This window comes from Sinocyclocheilus grahami, unplaced genomic scaffold, assembly GCF_001515645.1.
Source record: "Sinocyclocheilus grahami isolate Dianchi unplaced genomic scaffold, SAMN03320097.WGS_v1.1 scaffold128.1, whole genome shotgun sequence".
In the NCBI taxonomy this organism is placed as follows: Eukaryota; Metazoa; Chordata; class Actinopteri; order Cypriniformes; family Cyprinidae; genus Sinocyclocheilus; species Sinocyclocheilus grahami.
Window position 1 is genome coordinate 231677 of NW_015505307.1, and position 13730 is coordinate 245406.

General features: G+C 32.8%; 1 protein-coding gene across 1 annotated transcript; it reads right to left on the reverse strand.

Annotated features, from left to right (window-relative positions):
- Nucleotides 1-8: 8 nt before the first annotated feature.
- LOC107590495 (OTU domain-containing protein 3-like) lies at nucleotides 9-5736 on the reverse strand. The gene is made up of 8 exons (XM_016279248.1): nucleotides 5643-5736; nucleotides 3484-3752; nucleotides 3250-3398; nucleotides 1963-2075; nucleotides 1768-1890; nucleotides 1565-1682; nucleotides 1291-1484; nucleotides 9-562 (listed from the first exon to the last, which is right to left on the reverse strand). Exons 2-8 carry the CDS (start codon nucleotides 3687-3689, stop codon nucleotides 410-412), a joined length of 1056 nt encoding a protein of 351 aa, XP_016134734.1. The 5' UTR covers nucleotides 3690-3752; nucleotides 5643-5736; the 3' UTR covers nucleotides 9-409.
- Nucleotides 5737-13730: the final 7994 nt, after the last annotated feature.

Below are 13730 nucleotides of genomic sequence, written 5' to 3' on the forward strand. Positions count from 1 at the left end.
TTAGAATATGAAGTTGCCCAACTGTTTGAAAACGCTAAATTAAAACACTGATCACTCGAATGCAGAAACTGAATGTAGAAACAGAACTGACAGGCTTAAACAGTGGTCCATTATTAATCTTCAACGCTTTCTCCTCTCAATATTTTGGTTCCCTTTCCAAGTGTTCTTTGGCTGAGCTCAGATGAGTCAACTGAAATTAATGAGGGTTAATATTTGACCATGTTCGGTACAAAAATGCAGTCGCCAGCAATCTCAAGCACAGCTTATAGCCCGACGCATCTTGACGTCATCCTCGTGCTAAAGAAACGCACCATCAATCATACAACACAGTTTCTGTACATTTAAACTATTAAGTTTCTAGATCATTACACAGTGTACGGACCACCTAAAATAGTTTCCCATGTTTGCTCTAGATGCTCAGGGTGCCGAGCGCTGGCACAAGAGTGACGGCTTCAGGTATGTTCTGATTTTGATCATGTGACCCTCTGCCCTGTAAAACCTTCTGTCTATGTCTCTCCTCCTGACGTTTCTTCTTTTCTAGGTGCTGTTGCTCTTTCCTTTCCTGGGGGGGGGGGGCAAGAAAACTTTATTATTATTAAACTTTATACTTTTCATCCAGGATTATTGTAGTTAGCTAAAAGTAAAACCATGAAAAAATTACTTGAAATAAAATAAACTTTAACTGAGCTTTTCATTTAGAAATAAAGATCAATAGAAACTATATAAACTATATATTTTTTAAAAATGATTAAAAAACTAATAGAAATGACAAAAACAACAATCACTAAGACTTTAAAATTAAAATCTAAATTAGTTAGATTTTTTTATTGTTATGTTTTAGTTCAGTTATTTTCCATTTAATTTTGTTAATTATTTTAAACTTAAAATGAAACTAAACAAAAATGATCAATTTTGCCTTGGAAACTAACTAACTAAAATAAAATTAGATTTTGTTTTTTATATATATATTTTGTCAGTTTTCATTTACTTTATTTCAATTAATTAATTTTTTTAAACTTTATTTCAGCTAGTTAGCAAAGCAATATTTCTCATTTTCATTTAGTTTGATAACTAAAACTGAAATAAAATGTAATAAAAACTAGACTTTTTTTTGTAAAGATATCTAATAAAAGCTCATTAAAATGACAAAAACACTACTAAATTACTAAAACTTTAATTTAATTAATTATTCAAATAAAAACAGAAAATATAAAAATTTAAAAACTAATTCAAAATACTAATAAAAACTAGTATTTTCCCAATGATACTAAAATAACACTCGTATGTCACCTTGGGTTTATGTGAGATGCTGCCCTCTGTTGACGATGTGTTTTCACTACATTCTGCCTGCATGCCTTGACATAAAGGTTGTGTCCCTGAGGCACAATCTCTCTGTGATGATAGGTTGTTTAGTTCAGACTCCAACCAATCACTGTGGCATGTCTGTGATGTGGCCCTTGATTGACACAGATTGTCTGATTGACCTGCGGACACAAAACAGTGGTGAGAAGAGCATATTGAGAGTGAAGATAATTGATTTACAGTGATTTAAATATTGACTGACTATGGGCACAGAGAATGCTCAAGATCAGCTCTTCGTCTTCAGAGTGAGAGCGTGAGGGAGAGGCGCCTCTCGACTTTTCCTTCTGACCGTCTCCAAAGCGTCTGCAATTATTCAGACTCTATCCAAAGAAAAAAGAAGACATTTACCTTCAGAAATAACTAATAAGTGGTTCATGTATGTGACTGATGTTTAGCCGGACAGACCTCTATACGCAGATGTGCCGGACTCTCAGAGTTGTCTCCAGTCTTTCGGACGCTGTCATAATGGTCTCCATAGCGATATGCGATGTGTAGCTCACGGCTTGAAGGCTTCTCTGTACCATTTATCTGCATGTATTAAACCATTAATAGAAACACACATTAGAATGACATGAATCAAAGACATAAATGCTCCATCACCTCCCACAATGGAGCGTTCAGCTGATGAATAACCACTTTCAATTGCTGGCTGCGAGCGAAGGCCACGATGGCGTCGTTACCGGCAAACGTGCCCAGCTGTGAGAGGTTTGACACTGAAAAAGAAAAACGACAAAGATTTCTTCAAAGACATGAGCTTTCCTGCAGAAAGACACTAGAATAGCTGGATAACAGCACTCATTTTATATATATATATATATACATACATATATAATAACTAAATGTTTTTTTCATTTTAACATTGTTTTTATATATATATTTTACATTTTCTCTGGTTGTTTACTGGTTCCAGTGTTATTGTAGTATCATTAATACAGCATTAAAGTACTGATATCATATTTCATATATCAAATTAGGTTTTAGTATTTTAAATAATATATATATATTTTTATGTATATATATATATATATATACTATTTTTATTTTAATCTTCTTTAAATTGTGTTTTTGTCAGTTTTATTAGTTTAAAAATATGTGTGTCTATTTAGTTATTTGTCTAGTTTAGTTATTAGTATGTTTCTATTTAGTTATTTTTTTTATTTCAGTTATAGTTTAGTTATTTTCAACTTAAACTTCAACTGAAACTCAACAAAAATGCTGCCTTGGAAACTGGCCAAAATAAAATAGGTTTAGTTTAGTTTAGTTTTTTTTTTGTTTTTTCAATTTGGTTTATTTCATATTTTTGTTATTGCAAGTTATAACTAAAATTGTTTTTATTTTTTTCTGGTTGTTTATAGGCTCCAGTGTTATTGTAGTATCATTAATACAGTATTACAGTACTGATATCATATTTTGAATTAGTTTTTATTTTTATACTTTCCATTTTTATGTTAATCTTTAAGTTTGAGTAATTCTGATGTGTGGCAGTTTTATTATTCTAAAACGATGTGTATATTTAAGTTTATATTTTTTTTAATTGTAATTTTATTATTGTCAACTGAACAAACTAAACGAAAATGAGAAATGCTGCCTTGGAAACTAACTGAATTAAAATAAGTTTAGGGGGGTTTTATCTTATTTCATTTAATGTAAATGTTTCTTAATAGTTTTAGTTAACAATAAAACATGTCAAATGTCAGTAGCACAAAAGTATGACAAAATATAAGTATGAGCAACATTAATAGTGATGCTTGACTACGCAAACACTACTAATTAACTATTAACAGTGAGGTTAATCTGACTGGTTTAAGTTGAAGTTTCCGTTTATTTTAGTCCAGTTTCTTTTGGATTTATGGCAACACACAAACACACTTTAGAGACTTCTCTTACAATGCTCTGTGAATGGCATGTCATCTTCAACGAAGGGCTCGAAGTCCTGGCTGTGTGTCATCATGTACTGTACCGTCTCCTGCCGCAGACGCAGGTGACCTCGCGAATGTCCCTCCAGCTGATCTCCAAGAGCCCGGAACAAACAGTTCCTGCGGGAGAACGTGAGAAGCAGAAGCTTGACTCCTTAAAGATCTCAGTCTGTATATGACAGTCATCTGTATCCTCCACACATACCCGTCTCCAGGCACCTCGCGGAGTTTGAGCCCCAGAGCCTGAAGCTGGTTGGAGAAGCTGACAAACTCCTCTCCATCATCTCCTCCTGGAGGTCTGTTCTTCCTGTCTTTGGCCAGAGCCCGGCGGGCCGCTCTCTCGTCTCGCTTCCTCTCTAATTCACACTTCCTGTTTCCCTTTATGGGCTTTCCTGACTGTTTCCTTGACATGATGGAGCTGCTGTACTACACAGTGTGTCATACGTCTATCTGTCACACACACAAAACTGTAACCTAAAAGAATCCCAACATCATCAAATCAGTTATGAAAAGGGGAATTGCTTAAAATGAACATTCAATATGACACAAACATAAAAAGTGCAGTAAATTCTTAATAGATTAAAACAGAATCACATATCTGTCTGACATGTCTGATGTCAGCTTTCTTTTTTAGATGTGTGTGGTGCCTAAACCCAAAATAACTTTAGATATAATAATAATGTTATTATTATTGTTATATTGCATTTGTTTGTCATATATTTATTTAATTGCAATCTTGATATTGACTGCTTTTACCCTAACAAAAATGTAGGCCTATTGTTGTAAATACGGTTAGCATGACTTTTTCTGCAAATATAATTTAATAATAAATGAATATAGGCTCACATTCAAACAGCTTGCAAAATATTTCTGTAATTTTCTGTGTGGTGCCTATAACCAAAAAAACTTTCAATATAATGATAACAATATTATTAACATTGCAGTTGTTTGATTTTTTTTTAATACGTACTAATAATAAACAGACTAATACTTAATAGTAAGCATATCCACTGTTATTCATCCTAGCAAATATTGAGCATGGTAAACATAGTTTCTTTTAGAATACCTCAAGTATTAAAGTTATTACGGCTGTAAAATCATAATCAATACGTGAATATTATACTGTAAAATCACAAAAAAATTATCTCTCATCCAATTGATGTAAACAGCTTCCAAATTATTTTTTTCTTTTCTTTTCTTTTTCTTTAAAGGGGTCATATGATGCTTTTTTAAAGATTATTATTTGGTGTAACAGAATGTTGACATGCTTTAATGTTAAAAAAACACATTCTTTTTCATATACTGTACATTATTGTAGGTCCTCTATGCCCCGCCTCTCTCAAACGCTTCGTTTTCTACAAAGTCCCTCCTTCCGACAAGCGCAGTCGGCTCTGATTGGCCAGCTGACCCAGTGCATTGTGATTGGCCGAACACCGCAAGCACTCGTCGGAAATGTAACGCCCCTTACCATAATCACGAGCTTCATCTTTCAAAATAAATGTAAAGACAGAGCCCGAAAGAGGAACAGAGTCGCGTGACAGACACAGTGATGACGCTGGTATGTGTTTGCAGTACACAAGCCACGGTTAAGACAGCTGACTCCACTGTGATGTGTCTTGCTCGCTCTCTCTCTCTCTCTCTCTCTCTCTCTCTCTCTCTCTCTCTCTCTTGCTCGCGCACACACACACACGATGTGCAAAACTCCGCATTTGAACAGTCAATAGCAAATACTTAAACTAATAACAAAACAGTAGCTGATTCAGAAGCGCCAGATTGTCATAGCAAAGTCAGAATGACCTCCTCTCCTAGGTTCATGAAACGGTCATCCATAAAATGCATTGCTGTTCTGTTGTAAGTAATCTTAATGCATCTACTTTCGGAAGGCCAAATAAAGTGCTTTTGCTTTCGCCTAGAAACACACAGCGTCTCCCTGACATGCTGCTTCAACACTAACTGCGGTTACTGAAACCACGCCTTCTTTCTTTGCGTGCACATTTGGGCGGCATTATGCAAATATTTCCACATAGTGAGGTAGATATGTGGGGGCGTGTTAGAACGAGCCGTTTTAGGGGGGCGTGGCAGAGTCTTAACTTTGATAAAGAATATCTCTTTGGTTTTGGGACTTTAGTCTTTGCAACTTCAGGGATCTTATCTATGCACAATCAGCTTGTAACACTCCAAAGAGTCCCCTTTAAAAAAATTACAGTCATGGCAAATATCACAATAATGAAAACAATTAGCTTGTTTCGTTCATTTTTGATTAGCTGTAATAAACATCTGTCAGATTTGGCAGCGTTTAAACGACAGAATGCGGAAGTCTGTTTAAGAGGAAAGACGATTAAAGTGTCACACAACTGTACTCACATTATCAGACGACAGTAAGAAACACTGAACGACAATCTGAACAGAAACTCTGAATCTCACTCTGAGCTGCCCAGGGTTTGTTTACTTCCTAAAGAACCAACTTCCAAAATAAAAGACACGACCGCGAACAGTAAAAAAAAAAAAAGTTTTAAATTAGAAAATTTCTCAACGTAAATTAATGCATATAGGATCACCTTTAAACAGTGTAACAAGCTTTCGAAATATTTGTTATTTTTTCTTTTTTTATGGGTGGCAAGAAAAACCTTAAAATAAAATTAGAATTTAACTGATTAAATAAATATTTATTATTGTTGTTGGTGTTGAGTATATATTTAATCGCAATCTATTGAATTAAGATATATAATCATTTTTTTACAGATATAAAAGATCATTTAAAGAATAAACAAATGTATTATCTGACGAATGTGAATCATAAGTTCAATTCTGAATCGTAGTCCAGCTATAATTAATAATATTATTAACGTTTTTTTTAAATGCCGTCTTTTCCTACTTGGATGAGAAACTGTTTTTCTTTTTTAGTGTATTTTAATCACCATCACTTCACTTTTTTCTGAAAGAAAGTAAACGGAGAAGATTTGATTTATTAGATTTGTCTTTATGTGAAAATCAATTCCACAAAAACACAACTGAGAAAATAAGACATGATTAGGAGTCATAATATCATCTACAACTGAGTGACAGAGATTGAGCAAACATGTATTTATTTTATGGCAGTAAAAGATAGCACACTCTACACATGACTTTTATACATCCTTTATAAATAGTTATCATCTGATAAAAAATCATTACACCATCTAAACAGACATACGTAACAGTCGTAAACTTTCAAGTCATTATTTCCCTCTCCCAGCTGCTCTGCAGCTCTCAGTACAATAACTGTGTCCGTACGGTTCCTCATGACGTGTTCCTCACGGGTCAGTTCACAAGCAGAACTTCATTCTGGCTCAACTTTCTTCACGTAGGCATTAACAGCAGCAGGGCACGAGCCTTATGAAGCGTGAGCTCTGAAACTCATCCGCCTCTGTCTGTTCACCGGCAGTTCCTTAGCCTTGGCCTCCATCGCCGCATCCATCTCATCATCTTCAGGGATGCTGGTTTGTGGCTCCTGGACCTGCTCCTTCACCGGTATGAGCTCCCGCACCTTCAGCATCTCAAAGTCAGGCTCCTCGTGGTCAGGGAAGAGAGAACAGGCCACCTGGACCACGCCGCTCACCATTCCCAGGACGGCGAACGTGCCGCCCACTAGATAGACCTTCAGAGAGCCCTTGGAGGGACCGGCACTCAGCATTTCCTTAACAAAAGGGATGAGCTCATGCATAGCGTCCATATTAGTTGCAGTTACGTCTGTGAAAGAAAAAAAAATCAAAGGTCACGATATGAATATATGATCAAATTAACTAAATTATTGTAGTAAACAGTGCCGGTAAGAAGCATAATCTTAAAAACAACATGAAATACTGTTCGTATTTAATTCAAATATTTAATTCAAGGGATTAAATGGGTATAATTCATTCAAGGGATATTTAATTCAAATATTTTTTACATTGTGCATTTATAAGAACAGGAACATGCTGCCGTGGAGTATTTTTTCAGAGATAAATAGCAGGGTTTTTATAGTTACTAAAACTGAAACTTTAATCAAAACCATTTAACAAAACAATCATTACTTGAAATAAAATAAATGTTAAAAATGTTAAACCATTTCTCATTTTAATTTAACCTGATGTACTAAAACTGACATATAAATAAATGTTTATATAAGCACATATCTCCATATAATATAAACATATATAAAAACAACAACAAAACTACTAAAAACACAGCTTAAGTTACTAAAACTTTAAAAATTAAAAATAAAACATGACAAAAACTGATTCAAAATATTAATAACAACTGTATCTCGATGATACTAAAATAGCACTGGTAAATAAAATATATAAGATGTAACAGTTTTATTAATTGAACACCATGTATTTTTTTATTTTTCACTGAAAAACTTTTAAATGTGAGCTCTGACTTATTCACTTTTAAAAAAAATTGTAAAATACATTTAACAGTGTTTTTTCTGTAAAATTAAAAAGTCCATTATATCTATTACAATTTTTCACCATTTAGAGTAAGACAAATAATAAATAACATAATAAATAATAACTAACAATAGCATTATAATAGTATTTTACAGTTTAAATTGCAAGCATTCTTAAAGTGTATGTCAAATTTTACAGCGTCAAAGCAGAAAATAATATATATATATATATATATATATATATAAATAAATAAGAAAAAATGTACTCACTTGTAAAACGTTGAAGAACCTAATAAGTCCTTGTTAAGGTTTATCCTCAGAGTTTCAGGGGGTGTTGGAGGTTCAGACGCTCTGTCTTTTTAAGGCCAGCGGTCCTCTATCCACATCCACTATACATGAATATTCATGAGGCTGGAGAGGAGATGCAACTTTTGTCCAAGTTGCTTCATGTGAGCGGTGAATGACTGCAGGGCTGCTGGCGAATGATGAAACCTGTCTGCCAAGTTTCACAAAGACAACGAGGAGATGTGTCTCTTGATCACCATAAAACACACTGTACGGGAAGATCGTGTATAAACAGACTGAAGCAGTGAGGACTTGATGACCCAGCTGTGATGGTTAATACTAAACTCAAAGTTCACAGATCAGTTTTATGGTGTGATAAGGAGAGGTAAAACACTTTACCGAGTGATGTTTAACAACAACCTTGGCCTCCATCGCCGCATCCATCTCGTCATCTTCAGGGATGCTGGTTTGTGGCTCCTGGACCTGCTCCTTCACCGGTATGAGCTCCCGCACCTTCAGCATCTCAAAGCCAGGCTCCTCGTGGTCAGGGAAGAGAGAACAGGCCACCTGGACCACGCCGCTCACCATTCCCAGGACGGCGAACGTGCCGCCCACTAGATAGACCTTCAGAGAGCCCTTGGAGGGACCGGCACTCAGCATTTCCTTAACAAAAGGGATGAGCTCATGCATAGCGTCCATATTAGTTGCAGTTACGTCTGTGAAAGAAAAAAAAATCAAAGGTCACGATATGAATATATGATCAAATTAACTAAATTATTGTAGTAAACAGTGCCGGTAAGAAGCATAATCTTAAAAACAACATGAAATACTGTTCGTATTTAATTCAAATATTTAATTCAAGGGATTAAATGGGTATAATTCATTCAAGGGATATTTAATTCAAATATTTTTTACATTGTGCATTTATAAGAACAGGAACATGCTGCCGTGGAGTATTTTTTCAGAGATAAATAGCAGGGTTTTTATAGTTACTAAAACTGAAACTTTAATCAAAACCATTTAACAAAACAATCATTACTTGAAATAAAATAAATGTTAAAAATGTTAAACCATTTCTCATTTTAATTTAACCTGATGTACTAAAACTGACATATAAATAAATGTTTATATAAGCACATATCTCCATATAATATAAACATATATAAAAACAACAACAAAACTACTAAAAACACAGCTTAAGTTACTAAAACTTTAAAAATTAAAAATAAAACATGACAAAAACTGATTCAAAATATTAATAACAACTGTATCTCGATGATACTAAAATAGCACTGGTAAATAAAATATATAAGATGTAACAGTTTTATTAATTGAACACCATGTATTTTTTTATTTTTCACTGAAAAACTTTTAAATGTGAGCTCTGACTTATTCACTTTTAAAAAAAATTGTAAAATACATTTAACAGTGTTTTTTCTGTAAAATTAAAAAGTCCATTATATCTATTACAATTTTTCACCATTTAGAGTAAGACAAATAATAAATAACATAATAAATAATAACTAACAATAGCATTATAATAGTATTTTACAGTTTAAATTGCAAGCATTCTTAAAGTGTATGTCAAATTTTACAGCGTCAAAGCAGAAAATAATATATATATATATATATATATATATAAATAAATAAGAAAAAATGTACTCACTTGTAAAACGTTGAAGAACCTAATAAGTCCTTGTTAAGGTTTATCCTCAGAGTTTCAGGGGGTGTTGGAGGTTCAGACGCTCTGTCTTTTTAAGGCCAGCGGTCCTCTATCCACATCCACTATACATGAATATTCATGAGGCTGGAGAGGAGATGCAACTTTTGTCCAAGTTGCTTCATGTGAGCGGTGAATGACTGCAGGGCTGCTGGCGAATGATGAAACCTGTCTGCCAAGTTTCACAAAGACAACGAGGAGATGTGTCTCTTGATCACCATAAAACACACTGTACGGGAAGATCGTGTATAAACAGACTGAAGCAGTGAGGACTTGATGACCCAGCTGTGATGGTTAATACTAAACTCAAAGTTCACAGATCAGTTTTATGGTGTGATAAGGAGAGGTAAAACACTTTACCGAGTGATGTTTAACAACAAATACTCATTTGTCCAGATGAAGGCAGATGATATGACATGTAAACACAGACATGTGAGCAATAAAAAAACATTCAACTGCAAAAATGCACTTTACTTTTATATATACCATGATAATGAACATTTACTATATTCATATACCACAAATAAATATGTTAATTCAGGATATTTCAATGAAGAGAATAGTATTGGTGCATGTCCAAAAAGGACAGTTTTTCTTTAGTACAATGTGCAATTAAAAATAGCATTACTGTTGTACCTTAGTAAGTAAAGGGAAATAAAAATGCATGTCATTTACTGTCAGAAAACTATAACGTTAAGGTAAGTTCCTACAGTTTGTTGTTTTTAGAGAGGAAATTAGACTATGATAAGAGCCGCCACATCATTGGCTGTAATGACCTTTACTCCACTGCCCTCTGCCCATGCTCCTACATTAACAAACCTGATGAATGAAAGCAAAATGTCCTTCAAATAAAAAAAGTTAAATATTAATATTGCAGCAGAGCTGCATTTTTAAAAATGTAATAAAATCCATTTAAATATAATTATATTTTACTTACATTTAGTCATTTAGCAGACACTTTTATCTAAAGCGACTTACTAATGAGGACAACGGAAGTAATCAAAATCAACAAAAGAGCAATAATAAGCAAGTGCTATAACAAGTCTCAGTTAGCTTAATGCTGTACACATAGCAAGGGTTTTTTAAATAATATAATAAATAAAAAGAAAACAGATAGAATAGAAAGAAAAAAGAGCAAGCTAGTGTTAGAGGTCTTTTTTCCTTTTGTTAATTGTATAATAAATGAAAAGAAAACAGATAGAATACAAATAGGTTAGAAAGCAAGAGTTAGTTTTTTTCTCTCAAAGAAGACAAGTAGCAAATGAATAGAGTGCAAGTCTAAAAGGGAAAAGTGTTTTTTTTTTACAAGAATATTAAAAATATAAAAAATATATAAATTTAAATGTTTTATGTGAAACATGTTTTACGGTTTTATTCTTTTTCTTTTATTCATATTTTATCATTTTAGATTTTAATTTAATGTTTAATTTTTATATTGATCACAAAAACCTTATAATGCTGTATTTATGCTGTATTTATTTATTTTTCAGAAACAGGTTCTAAACACTATGAGTCAATGATTTTGCATCAAGAAGGGTTTGAAATCTTTTATTATTACAATGAACTGAATTTTTTAAATGTTATAAATTTCAATATAATTTAATTTTATATTAAATATATTTTAATGTTTTATTCTTACTATTTTTTTTATCTTTATTTGTAATTTTTATATTTATCACAAAAATTAACATTAAGACTCTGCAACAGTATAATGCTGTATTTATGCTATATTATTTATTTAACTTTGTTTTTAATTTTAAATTTTTTTAAAAACGGCATCTTTTTATTTGAATATATTTGAATATAATAAATTGTTTTTTAAATATGCTTTATTCTTACTATTTTATTATCTTTATATTTTATTTAAATGTTTTTCTTTATCACAAATTAAAATTAACATTAAGACTGCAATGGTATAATGCTGTATTTATGCTGTATTATTAATTAAACTCTTTGTGCATTATATGCAAAGTTAGCAGCAGTTCAAAAGCAAAACATGCAATTTATGCCAACATTAATCATATTGGTCAATGATTTTGCATTAAGAATGTTCTTAAGTGCTTCAAAAGTAAACAAAAATGTCCTTCAAATAAAAAAATGTAATGTAATAATATTACATTAAACTGCATTTTTTAAATTTAATCAAAACACATTTCACTGTGATTATATTTCATATAAAATATATTTTAACATGTTTTATTCTTATTATTTTATTTTTAAATTTATGACAATTAAGAATGAACATTAAGGCTACGCAATTATGAGCTTTCTTTGTTATAACTTAGTATGCTAAACACAATATGTGACAGCATGAATCATTTAGGTTATTGAAATAGCTTTTTCTTTAGAATCGGGCTATATTATTTCAGATTTCGGTGATTTTGCGTTTGTAAACAGCAAACATGCTGACCTTTCACTTTCAGTAACATCCCAACTGCAGCACATCCTTAAAATGGAGTAAAAATCATCACTGCTGTGTCCCTGCGAGGCTGCTTGCGTATGAGGTGAGGGGTATGTTGGGTAACAGGACTCACTGTAGACGTGCTGTAGAGGTTGTGACTCTGAGGACAAGACTGCATCAGATACTTTTGACCTGTTTTACTCTCATTTGTGCCATGCTCTCTTCCCTAGATGCACAGACAGTGTTGGGAAAGCACGTTCAACACACGCAGCCCGTGCTGAGCAGCAGACGTGATGGTTAACACTGTACACAGGAAGAAACTCATTAACAATAACATGACTCAGAGCAATATACATTACATCTGAGATCACACTGTTCTCATGTGACTTATGAGAGTGTTTTAGTAGTTGACGTTTAAAGGGATAGTGCACCCAAAAATGAAAATTCTGTCATTAATTACTCACCGTCATGTCGTTTCAAACCCGTAAGACCTTCGTTCATCTTCGGAACACAAATTAAGATATTTTTGATGGAATCTGAGAGCTCTCAGACCCTCCATAGACAGCAACGCAACTGAAATGTTCCCAAGTCCAGAAACGTAGCAAGGAGATCGGTAAAATAATCCATGTGACATCAGTGGTTCAACCGTAATTTTACAAAGCTACGAGAATACTTTTTGTACGCGAAAGAAAAAAAAAACTACTTCAACAATTCATCTCCTCCACATCATCCTGTAGCGCCAGCATTTTCATTTTTGGGTGAACTAACCCTTTAAATACAAAATGTGAAGCTAAATATAGACTCATGTCTGGGGTCAGAAAGTTTTATTTATTTTTTTTAAGAAATTGATAAGCTACCTTTATTCAGCAAGAATGCAATAAATTGATCAAAAGTGACAGTAAAGGCATTTATAATGTTACAAAAGATTTCTATTTCAAATAAATGATGATCATTTGAACTTTTTTCATCAAAAAGGAAAGTATCACCATTTCCACAAAAATATGTAGCAGCATAACTGTTTTCAACATTGATAATAATAAGAAATGTTTCTTGAGCAGCAAATCAGCATATTTGAATGATTTCTGAAGAATCATGTGACACTCAAGACTAGAGTAATGATGAGGCATTTATAATGTTACAAAAGATTTCTATTTCAAATAAATGATGATCATTTGAACTTTTTTCATCAAAAAGGAAAGTATCACCATTTCCACAAAAATATGTAGCAGCATAACTGTTTTCAACATTGATAATAATAAGAAATGTTTCTTGAGCAGCAAATCAGCATATTTGAATGATTTCTGAAGAATCATGTGACACTCAAGACTAGAGTAATGATGCTGAATATTCAGCTTTGCATCACAGAAATAAATTTAACTTTAAAGGGGTCATATGATGCTGCTAAAAAGAACATTATGTTGTGTATTTGGTGTAATGAAATGTGTTTATGCGGTTTAAGGTTCAAAAAACATTATTTTTCTTGAAAATTCAACTTTGCATCACAGAAATAAATTTCATTTAAAGGGGTCATATGATGCTGCTAAAAAGAACATTATTTTGTGTATTTGGTGTAATGAAATGTGTTTATGCGGTTTAAGGTTCAAAAAACATTATTTTTCACATACTGTACATTAC